This window comes from Neomonachus schauinslandi, chromosome 5 (genome assembly GCF_002201575.2).
Source record: "Neomonachus schauinslandi chromosome 5, ASM220157v2, whole genome shotgun sequence".
In the NCBI taxonomy this organism is placed as follows: domain Eukaryota; kingdom Metazoa; phylum Chordata; class Mammalia; order Carnivora; family Phocidae; genus Neomonachus; species Neomonachus schauinslandi.
Genome location: NC_058407.1, coordinates 22,097,464 through 22,119,393, shown reverse-complemented (window position 1 = coordinate 22,119,393; position 21,930 = coordinate 22,097,464). Strand labels below are relative to the sequence as shown.

At 37.0% G+C, this 21,930-nt stretch overlaps 2 protein-coding genes across 6 annotated transcripts in view; one reads left to right on the top strand and one right to left on the bottom strand.

Moving 5' to 3' along the window:
- Positions 1-21,930, bottom strand: part of ANKS1B (ankyrin repeat and sterile alpha motif domain containing 1B) — a 1,116,839-nt gene that overhangs the window by 546,968 nt on the left and 547,941 nt on the right. The window lies entirely within an intron of this gene.
- On the top strand, positions 16,270-17,051 carry LOC123324874 (putative elongation factor 1-alpha-like 3). The gene has a single exon (XM_044915351.1). It carries the CDS (start codon positions 16,350-16,352, stop codon positions 17,049-17,051), a length of 702 nt encoding a protein of 233 aa, XP_044771286.1. The 5' UTR covers positions 16,270-16,349.

Here is a 21,930-nt window from a genome sequence, read left to right as displayed (position 1 = left end):
GATGGGTATTAAGGAGGGTATGTACAGCATGGAGCACTGGGTGTTATACGAAAACAATGGATTGTGGATCACCACATCAAAAACTAATGATGTATTGTATGGTGACTAACATAACATAATAAAAAGAAAAATTTAAGTGTTTAGAGCCTGAAAAAAATTAATACTTTTAACTTTATGTCATACCATAAGTGACCTCAAGGAATACTATCTATACAATTTCAGATTCAGTGAGATATATTTTTGAATGCCCATTAAGTGCATGGACATTAATTTTTTAAAAAGTTTTTATTTATTTATTTGACAGAGACAGAAAGCACAAGCAGGGGGAGTGGCAGGCAGAGGGAGAGGAAGAAGCAGGCTTCTTGCTGCGCAGGGAGCCCGATGCAGGGCTCTGTCCCAGGACCCTGGGATCATGACCTAAGCCGAAGGCAGACACTTAACGACTGAGCCACCCAGGCGCCCCAGGACATTGATGTTTTTAAAGTCCTTCCATATACACGTAGAATAATAACAGCTAATATTTGTTTATAGTTTAATGTGTGCCAGGTATTCTAAGCTCTATATTTACATTAACTGATATAATCTTCACAACACTTACTGTAATTCTGACTTTACAGAAGGGAAGTTGTGGTACAGAGGAGTTAATAACTTGCTCAAAGTCATGCAGCTTGTAACTGGCAGAGTCAGGATTCAACCCAAGCACTCTCCAGCCACACTTGGAAAATGACGGACTGGAAGACATCTATGGTCCTTTCCAACACTATGCCTCTCTGCTTTTGCTTTTTTTTTTTTTTTTTTCTGGAGCACAGTCTTCTGAATTCTTAAGAGTGTACTTATGTATCTACTTAGCTTAATAAGTTTCTTTCAAATACACTCTATCTTAGACTGTATTTGATTTTTAGCCTTTTTACTGTCTTTTATCTCTTCACAACTAGTTAAAATTGCTCACTTAGCCAGTTATGAACAAATGTGAAAGTCAGATTTAATTGCACTCCCAGAAATCATTTTATTTAACATTTCCTAGGAACATTCATTTTTGACTATGAAAAGGCTGTATAAGGTTGCCTCTTTCCAAGGGAATCAGTCTGTCCTTGAAATTTGACCACCATTTAGATATTCTCAAAAACAAGAGCAAGCACAAAAATTCCCAGTTGAAAAGAGCTTAGATATTATCTGATCCCCAAATCAAGCAGTGATATATCCTTTCCCAGCCTCACTGAATGCTGGACGTGAAGCTTTTGGTGAAAGGTTTCTAGTAGCAGAACCCAGGATCTACATCATTGTGTGCTTTCATTCACTGGTAAGTAGACCCCATTCCCTTCATGAAATCAGATAGGTCTTCATTATATATATATATGCCACTCACTGATTTTAGTGTTATTTTTTTTCAAAATACAAGTTTGATTTCTTTTACCAAAGGTTATATATACCTACATTATATGTAACATTCATTTTTAGTAAAATTTATATATTTTAATACTTGAAGATAATTAAAAATGTATGAAAATGAATATAAATCAGACACAATCCCTGGGATCAGTACTGTTGCTAATATTTGGTATTATTTTCTTCTCTTAATGTGAATGTATGAGCATGTGCTAGTTTTTTTGCATATATTTCTCTCTTTAATTATTTATTATCTTATTGAAATATGGTTGGCACACAATGTTACATTAGTTTCAAGTGTACAACATAGTAACTGGACAAGTTTATATCTTTTGCTCTGCTCACTACAAGTACGGCTACCATCTGTCACCATGTAAACCTACTACAATACTACTGATTGCATTCACTATGCTGCAACTTTTATTCCAATGACTTATTCATTCCATAACTGGAAGCCTGTATCTCGCACTCCCCTCCACCCTTTTTTGCCCATGCCCCAAACTGTGTCCCTCTGGCAACCATTAGTTTGTTCTCTGCGTTTATGGGTCTGTTTATACTTTTTGTTTGTTTACTCATTTTTGTTTTTTAGATTTCACACATAAGTGAAATCACACAGTATTTGTCTTTCTCTGATTTATTTCACTTAGCATAATACACTGTAGGTCTGTCCATGCTGTTGCAGATAGCAACAACTCATTCTTTTTTATGGCTGAACAATATTTCATTGTATACATATACATACCACATCTTTTTTTTTTTTTTAAGTTTTTAAGCCATTTTATTATTATCATGCTTTGGTTGGTTGACATAGGCTTTGAGTAAAATTAAAAAAAAATTTTTTTGTTATGTTAATCACCATACATTATATCATTAGTTTTTGATGTAGTGTTCCATGATTCATTGTTTGTGCATAACAACCAGTGCTCCATGCAGAACATGCCCTCTTTAATACCCATCACCAGGCTAACCCATCCTCCCACTCTTCTTTATCCATTCATCTATCAGTGGACACTAGGGTTACTTCCATGTATTGGCTATTGTAAATAATTCTGCAATAAACATAAAGGTTTATGTATCTTTTCAAATTAGCATTTTCATTTCCCTTGGGTAATTCCCAATAGTGGATTACTGGATCATACTGTATTTCTGTTTTTAATTTTTTGAGGAATCTCCATATTGTTTTCTACAGTGGCTGTGCCAAATTACATTCCCATCAACAGGGCATGAGGGTTCCTTTTTCTCCATATCCTCACCAACACTTGTTATTTCTTGTATTTTTTTTTTAGCCATTCTGGCAGATGTCAGGTAATATCTCATTGTGATTTTAATTTGCATTTTCCTGATGATTAGTGATGTTGAACACCTTTTCATATGTCCATTGGCCATCTATACATCTTCTTTGGAAAAATGTCTATTCAGGTCCTCTGCCCATTTTTTAAAAAGATTTTTATTTATTTATTTGACAGAGAGAGACACAGGGAGAGAGGGAACACAAGCAGGGGGAGTGGGAGAGGGAGAAGCAGGCTTCCCACAGAGCAGGGAACCCGATGCAGGGCTCAATCCAAGGACCCTGGGATCATGACCTGAGCCAAAGGCTGACGCCAACTGAGCCATCCAGGCACCCCTCTTCTGCCCATTTTTAATCAGATTATTTGTGGGTTTTTTGGCATGGAGTTGTATAAGTTCTCTATATATTTTGGATACTAACCCTTTATTGGATATGCCATTTGCAAATATCTTCTCCCATTCTGTAGGTTGTCTTTTTGTTTTGTTTATAGTTTCCTTTGCTGTACAAAAGTTTTTTTTTATTTTGGTATAGTCCCAATGGTTTATTTTTGCTCTTATTTCCCCTGCCTTAAGGAGATGTATTTTGAAAAATGTTGCTACAGCCTATATATATATAAAATTACTGCCTATGTTTTCTTTTAGAAGTTTTATGTTTCAGGTCTCACATATAGATCTTTAATGCATTTTGAGTTTATTTTTGTATACGGAGTAAGAGAGTGGTTCAGTTTCATTTTTTGCATGTAGTTGTCCAGTTTTCCCAGCACCCATTTGAAGAGATTTTCTTTTTCTGTTGTACGTTCTTGCCTCCTTTATCATAGATTAATTGACCACATAAGCATGGATTTATTTCTGGGCTGTCTATTCTGTTCTATTGATCTATGTGTCTATTTTTGTGGCAGTACCATACTGTTTTAATTACACAGTATATAGTCTATTTTAAATCTGGAATTGTGATACTTCCAGCTTTGTTCTTTCTCATGATTTCCTTGGCTATTTGGGATCTTTTGTGGTTCCATACAAATTTTAGTTTTATTTGTTCTAGTTTTGTGAAAAATGTTGTTGGTATTCTGGTAAAGATTGCATTGAATCTATAAATTGCTTTGGGTAGAATGACATTTTAATGATATTAATTCTTCGAATCCATGAACATGGAATATCTTTCCATTTGTTTGTGTCATCTTAAATTACTTTCATCAGTGTTTTATAGTTTTCAGAGTATAGATCTTTCACCTCCTTGGTTAAGTTTATTCCTAGGTATTTTATTTTTTAGTGAATCGTAAAAGGGATTGCTTTCTTAATTTTTTTTTTGTGCTACTTTGTTATTAGCGTATAGAAATGCAACTGATTTCTGTGCATTAATTTTGTATCCTTCAACTTTACTGAATTCGTTTATCAGTACTAATAGTTTTTTGGTGATGATGTGAGATGTGGGTTTGTGAGATATGAGCTTGTGCCTTTATCATTTATTATGTTGAGTCATGTTCCCTTTAAACCCACTTTGTTAAGAGTTTTTTTGTCATGAACAGATGTTGAATTTTGTCAAATGCTGGCATATACTTGTTTTAAACTAACTTGGGGATTATTTGTACTCTCAGATTTTCTGTATGTAGTGAGATTTCTCCTTATACTCTACTATATACAGATAAATTGATTTCAACAGTATTTTGGAAAAAAGGACAACAAAATAAGGGCTTCCACTTCCAGACAAGAGACCACATTTGACCTCCTGTCTAAAAGAAGAAGAAGAAAAAAAAGGTAGAATATATGAAATGATGGTTTATAAGACATTAGACAGGAGGCATGAAGGATAGAACTCTCTGAGACATAGCAAACAAACAAGAAAAGTCCTATGATTGCCCAGTTTACTGCCTTGAGAGGATTTCCAGGCTGTGGCACAAGAAAAGGGAATCTAGGCAAAATGGTAGACTCCAGGGCAGGAAGAGATGAAGCTGAGAGTGTGGGAAGACAATGATGACCAGAGTTGTCAGGGCAGAGGATGTAAAGGAGAGAGTTGCACAGAGACAGAATACCAAAGATTTCTAGAGGGACTACTTTGATTATTCATCTGAATAACAGCACAGGTGTATGTGGAAACAACCTAATGCTGGGGAAAAAAACTACTTGAAAGAATTAGTGGTAAGAGTAACCAGTGCTCACAGGGGGCAAGAATAATGTCTGTTTCCATCAGTCAGATTAAAATTAGGTAGAGCAAACAGAAGGACCTTGCTTAGTAGTAGAGAATAATTAGCCTTAGATGTAGTACTGCTATGTTCTGACTTAGTATAATCAAAAAGTAATATCCAAAAGGATCAAACTGTTTCCAAGTAATTTAACTGCACCCAGAAAAAGCTTAAGAATATTTTTGGAATAGAAAATCATCCAGCATCAAACAAGGAAAGATTCACAATGTCTGGCATCTGATAAAAAAAATTACCAGGCATTAAAATGAGCAGGAAATATGACCTTATGAGGAGATAAATTAATCAATCAAAACTGACCCAAAACTGACAGATGTCAGAACTAGCACATGAGAAGATTAAAATATTAAAACATCCTATATGAACTCCATTCCATATATTTAAAAAATTAAGTAGAGACATGAAAGATGTGTATACACTCACACACACACACACACACACACACACCCCTTCAAACTTCTAGTGATAGAACTCAAAGTCTGAGATGAAAAATACATTAGATAGGGTATAGGGAAAAATAGACATTGCAGAAGAAAATACTAGTAAACTTGAAGACATAGGAATTGAAACTACCCAAAATAAAACACAGAAAGGACAGAATAAATATCTGAAGAAATAATGGCTAAAATTTTTCCAAATTTGATGAAAACTATTCTTATTTTTTATGTAACATTATGTTGCCAAAATTTTTCTTGGTTCCTACATATCATGTGAAAACATGGTTCTTAAAAATTATAAAATATTCCCTCCTGTGGATATTTTATGATTTATCTAGTCCTTTAATTTTGTTTGCACATTTTTATTTATTGTAATTTTTCATTATTATAAATGATGATATATTTAGCCTTTTTCTCCACAAATATTGATTTGCATCTGATCCTTGATATACATTCTCTAAAGTGGATTCACTCGATAAAAGGCTCTGCATACATTTTAGGTTCTTTTTTTTTTTTAAGATTTTATTTATTTATTTGACAGAGAGAGACACAGCAAGAGAGGGAACACAAGCAGGGGTGTGGGAGAGGGAGAAGCAGCCTTCCCATTGAAAGAGAGCCTGATGTGGGGCCAATCCCAGGACCCCGGGATCATGACCTGAGCCGAAGGCAGACGCTTAACGACTGAGCTACCCAGGCGCCCCTACATTTCAGGTTCTTAATATATACTTTAAAGCAGTTTTTCAGAAAGATTATAAATATAGTATATATATTTTAAATTATAGTATATTTACCACATTATAGCCAGTAGATGACATTATAAGAGAAAAAAGGTATCAATGAAAAAAGTGAGAGAAATTTAGTTACTTTTATAGGTAAAGAATATAAGCCCTTTAAAATCTGCATTTCTAGTACTATTAATAGTTTAAATATGTTTCATGTTCATAGTAAAAGCTAGTTCATGTCTTTGGCAATTTTTCTATTAGTTTTAAGTGTTTTTCTTAGATCAGTTTGTATGAACTCTTTATATGTTAAGGATATAACCCTTTATCATATTTGTGATGAACATTTTTCAAATATTTGTCTAAGCCTCCATTTATACTTCACATAATTTCCAGAGTTATCACCTTAGTTATCACCCACATTAGGGCCCGTGGGTGGCTCAGTCAGTTAAACCTCTGCCTTGGGCTCAGGTCCTGATCCCATGGTTCTGGGATGGAGCCCTGCAGTTGGGCTCCCTGCTCAGTGGGGACTCTGCTTCTCCTCCCTTTGCCCCTCCCCTTGCTTGTGCTTTCTTGCTCTCTCTCAAATAAATAAAATCTTTAAAAAATGCTTTCACATTTATCATTGTTCATAAGTCCTAAGCTTATGCTTACTTCTCCTTTAAACTGGTATTGGTATTTTGGTTGTAGAATAACCTAAGAATCAAGGTTCATTCCTTTCATTTATAAGAGAATCCTGCTCTATTTAACCTCTCAGCTTACCTTATCTAGGAAATGTCTTTCGCCTCATAAGAGAATTAAAGGTAGTTAAGATTCAATCTAATGGCTAACGACTAGGGGAAAACCTGTGGTATGGCTGAATGGAAGGGAATTTTCCTTCACACGGAGACCTATCAGTTACACTTGTAGCTATTCTTGTAAAAGTTAATGCTTTATTTCTAAAATATGTCTATTGGAGATCTAATTAAATTCTGTTAGATTTATTCAATACCCATATCCAGTAAACAATGGTAATGGAAAGGTTTCTGGCCTGAATGCCAGGAAACGCAGTTTCGATGTGGCTCTTTCACCTTCCAGAACTCCACTTCCTCTCCAGCTATAAAACGGGAGCCAACTCAATGAGCTTTAGAATTCATTTCAGCTCTGAAATTCTACAACTTACGATTGTTTTCAAGATAGCATTTTCCCCCAAAGAATTATCTTCTGAGATTGTGTGTATTTATTTTAGAAAGGCTGGGAGTGAGGAGGGGTCAATTTTTAATGGCTGCAGATGTTTTACAAATGTTAAAGATACATTGTGCTGATCGCTGAGTTTGAAATCTCCAGCAAGTAAATGCATATTTACAAGTTTCCAGCATGTCATATGGTGAATCTGGTCTTTCATGCTTCAAGATGTTAAAAAGAAACCTATGCCTCCTTTGAAGTCAGTGGAAGTTCTAAACTCAGCTAAAGCATGTGCCAGCTTAATACCAATAGAAAAATCAGGCCAATTTTCATCCCATCAGTGCAAAATTAATCAAACAAGTCTATTTTTAAATGGCACATCAGCCATTTAACTTTATATTGCTCAGTACTAACTAGCATTAACTTAGTATTAACTTAGGATCTAGGTTATATTTCCTAGATTAAGGGGAATGTTAAAGTGTATGACTTAGATTTCAAATACATTATTCTTATGAATTTGAATGTGATTATGTAAACAATGTATTGATGGATCCACTGGATTTTGGGGGGGGGGGAAGCTTTGTAATCATTTAACTTTCTTCCAAATAATAAAATTTTATAATCTCACATTTATAAATTCTACAATTAAACTAAACTATAATCACATATATGCTTGTGTTTGTGTGTGTTTCTGACAATAATGGCTTATAATTTAAGGTGTAAAATGGTTTTATAAGATGTTCATGGTTTCCTGAATAGAATCTGAAACCTCTGGATTTATTTAATTTCTCAAAGAAAGAGACAATGCTATCATATGGAGCTAGATATTACTGAAAAAGTCAACTAGTAGCAGTAAATGTCAAAATTCACCTTAAAATGGCATCTCTAATTATAAATTGACACTAGCAAAGCATTGGCGGTTTTCATGATATTACATGCATTCACAAGCTCCTGCAACTGCCAGCCAAATCTCCAGTTTCTCTCCACATTTGCTTTTCCTTTATGACATTTACTTTGATCAGTCAACAGTAAGAATTCTGGTGTTCTCCTAAGCCACCCTACAGTTTAAAATCCTGACTACTTCATGTTCTTCTGATGGTGGGGTGGGGAGAGCAGCAAGTCTTTCAGAATGAGATCTGTGCTTATCAATCAAAGCAGCCACACCTGGGAAATTGGCTTCTGCAGAGGTGAAGTTGGTTCATATACTGGGAAAGGAAAAGCTGTTTCTGATTAAAATGGCGGCAAAACAATTCAGGCAGCTGGAGGGCCTTCTGAAAACTGAAAAGATTGGATTTCCAGGGTTTGGACAATGAAGCAGAGAGAACTTAAGTTTATGAAAAGCAAATAGGAGAACAGCTTTAGGTTAGTTTAAAAATGGAGCCTGGGGAGATCTTATACAGAGAAAATCATGCAGGCTGAATCATAGTGGGGGAATGAATGAAGGAAAAGCCTGACTCTCAGAGATACAGTGATAGAGAAATAAAGAAAATAAAGATAAAACCCCAGGCTTTAGCACAACCTCCCAAAAAGTCTTCCTGGATATGTTCACAAGCTGGGTAAACACTGTGGCACCACTAAGTAGTTTTCCCTTCGTTGAGTTCTTTCTGCTACTTGTCCCTCCCCTGAACCTCTCATGTGAAATCCCTTCCCCTGGTGTCATCTATAGTTTTGTTATTCAAAGTGTGGTCTGAGGACCAGCAGCACTGGCATCTCCTAATGGATTCTGCCTTAGAAATGTAGAATCGTGATCCCCCAACTCAGATCTACTGAAACAGAGTACCATTTTTTCCAAGATCTGGAAGTGATTTGTAAGCATATTGAAGTTTGAGGAGCACTGCTCTATAATATACACAGTGTGCTGTTTTTGCAAGAGAGACTTTATTATTGCCTGTAAAGATGGCATAAAGATTATAAGTATCCATTATTTATTTGCTCAACAGATATTCATAAAGCACAATGGGCATACCACAGGGCCCTATTCTCAAGGAGTTAGCACTTTGCTGCTATTTGTTGAACTCTATTCGGTTCTCGGCATTGTGTGCTGTCCTAGGGTTGCAAAAGTAAATAGGACGCTGTCCCTGCCCTTAATGAGGTGGTAGACATGTTAGGAAATGGTTAATGAAAAAGACATACTACAGTTTTAATGATAATAATAGGCACTTGGCACTGGGGTTACAGGAGAAAGAGTAGTGGGTGTCTGTGAGGAAGGTGGTAATTAAGTTTTATAGAAATGTAAAGGCTTTTTACAAAAAAGATGAGCTTGAGCTGAATCTTGGAAAAAATAATAAGGGTTTTTTTTTTCTTTTCTTTTTTCCAGGTGGACCATGGGGCACTGAAGGCAGGAGGATGGCAGGAGTAGGAAGAGTGTACAAGGCAGAAGGAACAACTTTAACAAAGGCTTCAGGGCAAGAAAGAGGTTGGCCTATTCAGTTTTAAGTAGCTCCATACGACTGGGTTATAGGTTTGGAACAGGATAAATTAGGGTCTGGTGGTCAGAGGAAAGGCTGGAGAGCTTGACATGAGCCAGATTTAGAGGGTCCTATAGACTAATAACATTAAAGTTGATCCTACAAAGCAGCTCTATAGAAAGTCACTGAAGGGTTTTCAGTTACGTAGTAACAGGATCATGCTGGTGTTTTTAGAAACACCACTCTGGAGGATGTTTGGAGAATGATGGATTAGACATGTTGGTTGTAGCATAAAGTACATGGAGGCTCTTAACTCTAGGACACAAACTGAGGGTTGCTGGAAGGGAGGGGTGTAGGGGAGATGGGGTAACTGGGCAATGGGCATTAAGGAGGGCACTTGATGGAAGGAGCACTGGATGTTATATGTAACTGATGAGTCACTAAATTCTACCTTGGAAACTAATAATATACTATATGTTAATTAAATTGAATTTAAATTTTAAAAAAGTACATGGAGAAAAGTAATGGCAGACAAGCCTGGACAGGTAAGTTTGGCTCCAGATCACAGAAAATATGACTGCCATATTTTGCGCTTAAAAGGCAGCAGGGAGCCACTGAACTGTTCTAAGCGGTAGAATGCTTTAGATAGGGAACAGACTGAAGGCTAAAGGCCAGTTAGAAGGTTACTGCAATAATTGAGGCAAGAGGTAATAAGAATCTGTTGATTCCAAGAATAGAAACAGAAGCAGGTGCATAATTATAAGCACAGTTTCATTACTCATTTTAGGATGGCACAATTTTATACATAAATCAGATCTTTAATATGTCTCCATTTTTGCATCCTAATATAGCCTTTACTTTTGAACTGATCACTGGGTGAGATGCTTTGAAAGTTCTTTGGGTCACCAATCAAAAAGCTCTTGTTGTCTAAGCTCTAGGTCCATAGTTCAGCTCTAAATGGGAATTGCACACTCCAAAGTCACCCAAACTCAGAACTGAAATCTTGTTACAGAACTGTTCCCTATTTGCTTCTTTTTGTTGTTTCCCAGACCTGATTATGTTTCTAGGGAGGCTTCTTGGTTATTCCTTATTCACTGTCAAGAAAATGTCCTTCCCTCGTCTAAGTTCCAGCCCCTTTCTACTCCCACTGTTTTATTTTACACCTCAGAATCACTGATTCCACTAGACTACAGAGAGATCAAAATCACCTTTCCAGTTCCCAGCTTCTTTAAAACAGTATGAGTTGCAGGGAGGGTACAACTCGATCATACTTAATAAACCCCAACCACTGCCAGACTTAGTTTTTATATGATTTGGGGCTAGGGAGCTTTTTGCTGGTGTTAGATATTCTGAATTCCTTCAGAAAGTTTTTACAAGTATTTCAGTTTCACAGTATAGAATATTTAAAACCTAGGTCAAACGTCATGCTTGGCCTGACTTCCAAAATATAGAATTTCAAATGGCCACTTTCTCCCTTAAAAATATATATATATATTTTTAAAAAGATAGGATGAAGTACTATATTCTATTTCCCATCTATCAATTTTCTCCATGTGACAATTTGCCCTCTGGCGTGATGGTTCTATTCTTTTTAATTCAAGACCAAACAGGCTTAGAGAATGATTAGAAACATTCATACTGTAATATTAACACTTACAAAATCCCACTGTTCTTATCTGAGCTTTTCATTTTTGCTAAGATGCTTCGCCAGAATGGAAGCTGCCCACACAAAACTTGTATGAAAATTATACTTGCTCAATAATATTCATATCTCCACCCACTTTTGAGTGGAACAGAACAAGCTTTACGATACGCATGTGCACATTTGCATGAAAATGTACCATACACAAATTCAGGTTTGCATGCCCAATTTCAAATGTATATCCCCATAGAAATGCACATTAGAAAAAGCATAAATTCTCAATGTCCAGACATTTTCCTCCCCAGATGGCATTTTTTTTCCCTAAAAGGGAAAGATAATGATAGCCTTAATTTATGTAGTACTTTTTTCCATTCTCCTTTCTCTACAAGAAATAGAAGTGTGCTGTTTTATGGGAAACTTTAAAAAAGCATAAATTCTTTTTTCCTTAACATATAGATCATAGTTAGTGTCCCAGAAGACTGGTTCTTTAGGCAAATTCTAGAATAAAGTGGAATTTGTCAATGTATTTTCTCTTTTATGATAGTCTTTCCTTTTCTTAAAGTTACCCCGATTCCTTGCCAGCTCCATAGCTCATGACCTCCCTCGCAGAGATCTCCCAGACTATTCTTGCCGTTCCCCGTCCCAAAGTATGAAAAGTTTAATTTACAAAAAAGAAGCTCACATATTCCTGTGCAGTCCTCACAATAGTCTTGTAATTTTATAAGCTAAGAGAGTACATATTGTTACACCCATTTCACTAAATGTTATTTTTCACTTCCTTTTTACTCTTTACCTCTTATAGTTGTGTTCTGTTTCTTATTAATAATTTCTTGCTTTTTCTAAATGAATTTTTTAATCTCTTCAAGCTTTTAAAAATATCTGTTAGGAGGTGCCTGGATGGCTCAGTCGTTAAGCGTCTGTCTTGGCTCAGGTCATGATCTTAGGGTCCTGGGATCGAGCCCCGCATCAGGCTCCCTGCTCAGCGGGAAGCCTGCTTCTCCCTCTCTCACTCCCCCTGCTTGTGTTCCCTCTCTTGCTGTGTCTCTCTCTGTCAAATAAATAAAATAAAATAAAATAAAAATCTGTTAGAATGTGTTCCATGACATTAATTTATCTGAAATGAATCAGAATTGGGTGGTTTTTGTTGGCTGTACTTCTTAGTTTTATGTGATTTTTTGGTTTACTTTTGAATTTTGGTTTTCAGGCACCCATTCTCCTGCTCCCTGTTTTTCCCCAAACCCTGACTTTTAAGAGTAAGATTGGATCTCATCTCCAGTTTTGCACAGAACACTTTTCATCCCTCTGCCATACAGAAACTAGATGGGAGTCAGAGTCCCCAGTCCTAAAGTCTGTGTACTACTTGGATTTCTATTCCATTTATGATTCACTGAAATGTTTACCTGGTTTTTGAACTTGGCCTTCTCTTTTTGATATTTAGTTGTATACTTTATTACTCGTTGGTATGTACTGTGAACTTACGGGGCCATCTTGACAAGAAGTTTGTGGTATTATCATTTTATACATAGAAGTGAACTAATAAAGACTTATTACCTCACCCCAAATGGCAAACCTAACCAGTGGTACCATCTGGCCTGCAATTCAAGTCTTTCATTTGGTGCTGATAATAAAAATTTATTTCATTTTAGAGAGAGCTGCTCTCAATGAACTGCTGACCAGCTAGGGTAAAGCAAGCACATGACTTAGAGTCAGAAGACCTACATTCAAATTCTGACTAGGCCAATTATTAGTATCTCTTGCCTTTCATTTGCATATTGTATAATGGCAAAATTACTAAATACCTAACAAGGTTGTCATGAGATTAGTGCATATGAGAACTTTTTTTTTTTATTTCGTTAGATAACATACAGTGCAATATTGGTTTCTGGAGTAGAATTCAGTGATTCATCACTTACATACAACACCCAGTGCTCATCACAAGTTCCCTCCTTAATACCCATCATCCATCTAGCCCATTCCCCACATTCCTCCCTCCGTCAATCCTCAGTTTGTTCTCAATCATTAAGAGTCACTTATGGCTTGTTTCCCTCTCTTCTTTTTTTTCTTTCCCCCTTCCAATACGTTCATCTGTTTTCTTTCTTAAATTCCACATATGAGTGAGATCGTATGGTATTTGTCTTTCTCTGACTTATTTCACTTAGCATAATACACTCTAGCTCTCTCCATGTTGTTGTAAATGGCAAGATTTCATTCTTTTTGATGGTTGAATAATATTTCATTGGATATATATACCTCATCTTCTTTATCCATTCATGGACATTTGGGTTCTCTCCATAGTCTGGCTATTGTTGATAATGTTGCTATAAACATCGGGGTGCATGTACCCCTTTGAATCTGTATTTTTGTATCCTTTGGATAAATACCTAGTAATGCAATTGCTGGATTGTAGGGTAGTTCTATTTTTAACTTTTTGAGGAACCTCCAAAATGTTCTTCAGAGTGGCTGCACCAGTTTGCATTCCCAACAGTGCAAGAGGGTTCCCCTTACTCCACATCCTCGCCAACATCTATTCTTCCCTGTGTTGTTAATTTTAGCCATTCCAACAGGTGTGAGGTGGTATCTCATCATGGTTTTGATTTGTATGTTCCTGATGATGAGTGATGTTGAGCATCTTTTCATGTGTCTGTTAGCCATCTGTATGTCTTCTTTGGTAAAGTGTCTATTCATGTCGTATGCCCATATCTTGACTGGATTATTCATTTTTTGGGTGTTGAGTTTGGTAATTTCTTTATAGATTTTGGATACTAACCCTTTATCAGATATGTCATTTGTAAATATCTTTTCCTATTCCATAGGCTGCTTTTAGTTTTATTGTTTCCTTTCCTGTGCAGAAGCTTTTTATCTTGATGAAGTCCCAATAGTTCATTTTTGCTTTTGTTTCCCTTGTCTCTGGCAATGTGGCTAATAAGAAGTTGCTATGGCCAAGGTCAAAGAGATTTCTGCCTGTGTTCACCCCTAGGATTTTGATGGTTTCCTATCTCATATTCAGGTCTTTCATCCATTGTGAATTTATTTTTGTGTATGGTGTAAGAAAGTGGTCCAGTTTCATTATTCTGCATGTTGCTCTCCAGTTTTCCCAGCACCATTTGAGAAGAGATTTTTTTCCATTAGATATTGTTTCCTGTTTTGTTGATGATTAGTTGACCATATAGAGAACTTTTTGTTTTGTTTTAAAGATTTCACCTATTTATTTTGACAGAGAGACAGCAAGAGAGGGAATACAAGCAGGGGGAGTGGGAGAGGGAGAAGCAGGCTTCCCGCTGAGCAGAGAGCCCGATGTGGGGCTCGGTCCCAGGACCCCAGGATCATGACCTGAGCCAAAGGCAGATGGCCAATGACTGAGCCACCCAGGCACCTCTAGAGAACTTTTTTTTAAAAATGAAAGGACAGTACAAGTGTAGACAGATTAATAGCTAAAAGACTTGTATTTTTAAAGATATGTAAGTAATATGTGTTTATTTCTGAGAAATCATAAAATATGGATGAATATGAAGAAAAAATAACACAACTGAGCTGTGTATTCTCCCAGATTTATTTCTATCTATATTTATATTTTTAAAGTAGCAACTTAATTAAGTGCTTGTCAAATTTTACCTACACCCATATATACATGTAACCAATCAAGAAACTCACTCCTCAAGGAATTTGGGGAAGGGTATTGATACCAAATCAGAGAAAGTAATATTAATGTAGTATTGGATTGACTTAGTTTGATTCTTTATATTCAGATTCCAAGGACAAAACTTCCATTTATATTTAACCTTTTCAACAAACTATTAGTTTGACTAGATCTTCCAGATTTCATTATAGTAGACTACAAAATACCATTTAGCTATTTGAAACAGAAATGAATTTATTGTAGGAATTAAGTAACTCACAGAATCTTTGTGGGGCTAGAGAATCAAGCTTGGAGTTTCACAATCAGAAACAAGGCACCCAGGGTTAAAGCCAACAGAAGAAATACCCACTATTCACACTACTTGGCCATCCTAGAAGACCTGCTCATTGGTGTCACCCATGAGGATCAGCACCTAACCTAGATTTAAGACATTCCACTGGAACTGTCCCAGAAGAACCATATGTCTCTACCACCACGCTTGTCACATGTGGCCACTGCCTTCTCATCTCCCTTCTGCCTCTAACTTTCTCCATGGACCCAAGTTCCAAGTGGAACTTATCTTCAAGGAGATCTAGAAATGAAGTTTTTTGTGTTTTGGGTTTTTCAGGCTCTATGGTAGGAAGGTAAGATATAATGGAACTGGAATTGGTAAGGAGTAAAGCCAACTACACTATCTGCCACAGATTGGTACTATAATTTCCCCCATTTTATAGATGAGGAAATTGAGCCTTTGGTAGATTATGTTCTTTGATTAATGATAAACAGTTTGTATGGAAGGAAGGCCAGGAGTTTTCAACTTCAGTATTCTGATCCAACATATGCTTTCCTAGCCACTATGATGTTTAATAATTACATGTTTACATGACTTCTTCCCTAATAAGGTATGAGTTCCTGAGGAACAAGGATTCTTTCTGACTCAGTATTTTTCAGAGTCAAACACTGGGTGTCATTATTCCTTCAGTCATTCAACAACTTCTTATTGAATAGCTACTATGTTCTAGGCACTCTTCTAGGGACTTAGGAACATGGGGTGAGCAAAACAGGTATGGTTCCTGAACTCAGGAAGAGTGTTTAGTAGGACAGAGTCATTAGATAAAAAATTACACAGTAATTAAACACAACTTAAATTACACGTAATATGACAGAAAGATATGTGAAAATAAGAGAATGTTTAAATGGGGGAATTTAAGCTAAATTTGGAAGTCAGACAAAGAAAGTTTTCTCTACTTTTTCACAATGGGTTTGCCACCAGAAGGCAGGTGTCACGAAAACCACCACTCAACCTAAACCAAAATGCGAAAGGAAAAGACTCACATCAACATTGTCATCATTGGACACATAGATTCGGGCAAGTCTACTACTGGTCTGGTCATCTACTGGTCATCTGATCTAAAATGTGGTGGGATTGACAAAAGAACTATCGAAAAATTTGAGAAGGAGGCTCCTGAGATGGGAAAGGGCTCCTTCAAGTATGCCTGGGTCTTGGATAAACAAAGCTGAACATGAATGTGGTATCACCATTGATATCTCCCTTTGGAAATTTGAGACCAGCAAGTATTATGTGACCATCATTGATGCCCCAGGACACAGAGACTTTATCAAAAACATGATTACAGGCACATCTCAGGCTGACTGTGCTGTCCTGATTGTTGCTGCTGGTGTTGGTGACTTTGAAGCCAGTATCTCCAAGAATTGGCAGACCCGTGAGCATGCCCTTCTGGCTTACACACTGGGTGTAAAACAACTAATTGTTGGTGTTAACAAAACGGATTCCACTGAGCCACTCTACAGCCAGAAGAGATATGAGGAAATCGTTAAGGAAGTTAGCACCTACATTAAGAAAATTGGCTACAACCTTGACACGGTAGTATTTGTGCTAATTTCTGGTTGGAATGGTGACAACATGCTGGAGCCAAGTGCTAACATGCCTTGGTTCAAGAGATGGAAAGTCACCTGTAAAGATGGGAATGCCAGTGAAAACACACTGCTTGAAGCTCTGGATTGCAATCTGCCACCAACTCGTCCAACTGACAAGCCCTTTTGTCTGCTTCTCCAGGACATCTACAAAATTGGTGGTATTGGTACTGTCCCTGTGGGCCGAGTGGAGACTGGTATTCTTAAACCTGGCATGGTGGTCACCTTTGCTCTCCAGTCAATGTTACAACTGAAGTAAAGTCTGTTGAAATGCACCAGGAAGCTTTGAGTGAGGCTCATCCTGGGGACAATGTGGGCTTCAATGTCAAGAATGTATCTGTCAAAGATGTTCATCAGGGCAATGTGGCTGGTGACAGCAAAAATGACCCACCAATGGAAGCAGCTAGATTCATGGCTCAGGTGATTATCCTGAACCACCCAGGCCAAATCAGTGCTGGATATGCACCTGTGCTGGATTTCACACAGCTCACATTGCTTGCAAGTTTGTTGAGCTGAAGAAGATAGATCGTCGTTCTGGAAAAAAGCTGGAAGATGGTCCTAAGTTCCTGAAATCTGGTGATGCTGCCATTGTTGATATGGTTCCTGGCAAGCCTATGTGTGTTGAGAGCTTCTCTGACTATCCTCCTCTGGGCCGTTTTGCTGTTTGTGACATGAGACAGACGTTGCTGGGGGTGTCATCAAAGCAGTGGACAAGAAGGCAGCTGGAGCTGGCAAGGTCACCAAGTCTGCCCAGAAAGCTCAGAGGCTAAATGAATATTATCCCCAATACCTGCCACCCCAGTCTTAATCAGTGGTGGAAGAATGGTCTCAGAACTGTTTGTGTCAATTGGCCATTTAAGTTTAATAGTAAAGGACTGGTTAATGATAACAATGCATCATAAAACCTTCAGAAGGAAAGGAGAATGTTTTGTGGACCATTTGTTTGTGTGTGTGTGTGTGTGTGTGTGTGGCAGTTTTAAGTTATTCGTTTTTAAAATCAGTACTTTTTAATGGAAACAACTTGACCAAAAATCTGTCACAGAATTTTGAGACCCATTAGAACAAAAGTTTAATGAGAAAAAAAAAGTTTTCTCTAAGGAAATGGCTTGAATTATAGAGACTTGTAAGATGGGTAGGTATCAGTCAGAGTAAGGGAAAGGTTGGGGCAGAGAGTACTGTAAACACATGGAATAAATACAGTATGAGAAACCTTTGAGGTTGAAAGGAGGTTAGGGTATTGAAAGAAGGCCAGTATGCCTGAAATATAGACAATAAGGAAGAGACTGACTTGGGATACGTCTAAAGGGACAGGAACTCATTAAATGTTCACTGAATGAATGAATGTGTGCATGTACCATTGGGGGTATCTGTGAAGCTTTCTAAGTTTACTTTTTACACTGACATTCTATGATTCCACAAGAGTCAGTAAATCTCTGCATTTTTAGAAAAGGAAAAGTGAAGCTAGAGTGGTAAACTGCCCTAAACTTATTAGAATATACTGATAGTCCACCTTAACACTTTAGAATTAATCACTTTTGTGGATGCTGTGGATTCTACAAGGAGAAAAGTGGAATGGACCCAATTATCTAATACCTGAAAGTGAAATGGTAAAACTAACAGAATAATTTAGTTAAATAAAATGAAGCAGATAGTTTCTTTCTTCTCTTCATTCATAATTGCTTTAAAATGGATGGTTTATTTCTCTATTATTTGAAGTTTGTTATCATAGACATATACTCGAACCTCGAACAGTGTCCTTGACATTTAGGAAAACGCCTTAAAGTTACTCTTCCTTTTCTCATCTGCTTCTCTTCCAGGTCAATGAACAAGGCATAAGGCCTCTAGTTGTAAGGTTAATCCCTTTATCTGTCCTCTGAATCTCATTGCCTTCTGCCCATTCTGGATTTCACGTACTCAATTTTATCACTCTCTTCTCAGCATCTACAACCTGTTCCTCTAACCTAGTTCAAAAGAACATAGGTCTCAGCATATAATCATGTTCAATTCTCTCTCATGGTAAAAATAGACAAAAGCAAATAATAAAATAGCTCCTCAAATATGTCTCCCTTGATCTATAATCCTTGTTTTCTCTTTTCCTTCACATCCAAGATTTTTAAAGATCAGTTGCTGTTTACTGGCATCCCTCAACTGCACTGTGACTTCTGCTCCTATGTTCCAATGGAACTGCCCCTGAAAGTATCACCAGTGACCTCTTTGTTGCCATACCTAGTGGGCACTTTCCAGGTCTTTTGGGGTTGACCTCTAGGCAGCATTTGATACTATTAACCAGCTTTCAGAAGCTGATGGCACCAGAAGGAACAAGCCAGGTTCCCAGACTCACCACATGGAAGGGTATCCACCTTACACTCAATTGAACTATTGTGTGTGCAAGAAATAAACTTATGTTGTATTAAGCCACTAGGATTTATGAACTGTTATAGCACCTAGCATTATTTACCCTGACAAATGTATGATTATTATTAGCTATTCCTGATCTGGTCTCCCTGACTAGCCTCAATTGTCATCATTCTCCCTATGAACTCAATGCCCCAGCTATACAAAACACTTTACATACATATCTGTGTGTATGCTATTGCCCATGCTATTTTTAATTCCTTTCTCCATATTATCTGTTGACACACTTATCCTTTTATCCTTACTTATAGCATCTGAGAAAGTTTCCCTGTTCCTGACAAACATACTTATTCCCACTACACCTCATATACCCCTGTTATGGATTAACTAACTGTTTATGTCTCCCCAAAATTCATATATTGAAACCTATTCCCCCAATATTTGGAGGTAGAGCCTTTGGGAGGTGTTTAAGTCATGAGGGTGGAATCTTCATGAGTAAAATTAGTGCCCTTATAATAAAGATCCCAGAGAGCTCCTTCACCCCTTCTGCCATGTGAGGACACAGTACGGATACTGCCATCTAGGGACGCCTCGGTGGCTTGGTCAGTTGAGCTTCCGACTCTTGGTTTCAGCTCAAGTCATGATCTCAGGTCATGGGATTGAGCCCTGGTCTGGCTCTGCACTCAGCATGGAGTCAGTTTGAGATTCTCTCCCTCTCCCTCCCCTCCTGCCCTTCCCCCTGCTCATGCTCTCTCTTTCTCTCTCTCAAATAAATAAATAAATACATAAATAAAATCTTAAAAAAAAAAAAAAAAAGACTGCCATCTATGAACCAGGAAAAGGACCCTCACCAGACACAAAATCTGCTGGCATCTTGATCTTGGACTTCTCAGCCTCCAGCACTGTGAGAAAAAAACATTTGTTTATAAGCCCTCTCAACTTATATTTTTATAGCAGCCTGAGCTAAGACATCCCTCTGTTGTAGCACTCATAACATTGTATCATAATTGTTTTCCATTCTTAGGTGAACGTTTTGAGGGCAGACACCATGTATTTTCAGCTGTGTTCTCACTGCCTATAGCATTGTCTGCCACTTGATAAGAGGTTCTCAGGTTTGTGGAATATAGGAATTATAAGAATTGCAGGTATGCTTTGTTAAACAAGGTTCAAATGATAAATACTGGACCCATAAATGAAATTTTATATGAACATTAGATTCTGGCAAAGAAAAAAAACATTTGTGGTTTTATATTTTATTTTCCTTAAAGCCTAGGTATTTAAGATGTATAACTTTCTAAAAAATAAACTCTTACCTACCACTGGTTTTGAAGATTAATTTGGGCAACAACCACATGATTATATATCCTTTGTATCTAATTTTCTTAGAGGTGATTTTCTATGCACAAAATAATATTTGCATATGATCAGTCACATTTTTTGTATTCCAAATGTATTAATATTTTAATTAGCTATAAGCAATAGAAAAGAGATTTATCTAGTCTGCTCTGGAAGTGCTAATATGATTTTAAAAAACAACTAAGAACACTAATTTTGTTGTCAATTTCATATCCTTATAATTACCTCTTAAATAGGCAGCACTTTTCTCATTATAATCACTGCTGTTTTCAAATGGCTTAAAAAGAAGAAAAGCATTTAAGCTAATTCTTAGAAAAGGTAAAAGTGCTTATTTTGACATTTGTTGGCTATGGACCATGTCCTTTCCATTTCTGAAAAAGACAACCTGGAAACTTCTGTGTTAAGAACAAATAATTTTAATAACTTTAGAGGTATCTAAAAATGGAACCACTTTTAGGTGTCAGATAAGATGATCTTAATTCATCTTCTCTCAAAGGTACTGGCCAGTAACACTGGGTGGGGTATTATCAAATTGTTACTCTATCAATGGCTCAACAAAGCAGTCTAAAGAGTCAGATGGGTAAAATCTAGGGACCTGAGGAATAACTCCTTTCTTCAACCCCAGCCTTCTCTAAGCTGGACACAGGAGGAAATGTAGGCTACTTCTTTTAGAAGAGGTCATATTAATTGGAAGGGAGACAAAACAGTTTAGCAAGTGGGTTGTAATGCAAGAAATAGCTTGGTGGAACAATGGAAAGTGATGTTAGTACAGTTAGGAGGTTCAAGTTGCTAAATATATATAAAGGGAACAGAAGAATATAAAGATTCCAAAGTGTCAGAAGGAATCATGGAACTTGAAGAGTAAAAAAGACTTTAAAGAGATAGCATTTTAGCTCAACTCTTTCATTTTAAAGAGGAGGAAAGTGACCTTTAAAAAGGTTAAATCACTTGACCAGGGTGCACAGAGAGTTAGTGAAAATAGTGTCTGTGGGTTCCTATGGTGGGGATGAGGAAGAACATATAAGGGAAGAAAGGAAGTGGGTCTCTTTTCATTCTGATCCAAAAACGCAAATCCTTTAAAAGGGTATGCAGACCTTTTTAAAAAACAACTGGCATTACCTGCAGAGCTGAACCAAATGCTACGGTTAGTACCCAGGTTAGGTCAGAAAAATGTACTTTGTGAAATTTCTTTTTGTGTATGGATAACCTTCATAAAATTAGTTCATGCTTGCTTTTAAATTACTTCACACCTGTCTTAATCACTGGGTGGAAATGGCTTCATGAAGTCATGAGAAGTAGTGCTTAAAACAAAAGCATAAATAAGAATGAAATAAATATCAAACATTCTGGTGAATATCTGAAAGGAGAAAATCTTTACCCAGATTGTGAAATACTGAAAGACTTCAGAAAACCACATAGACTGAGTC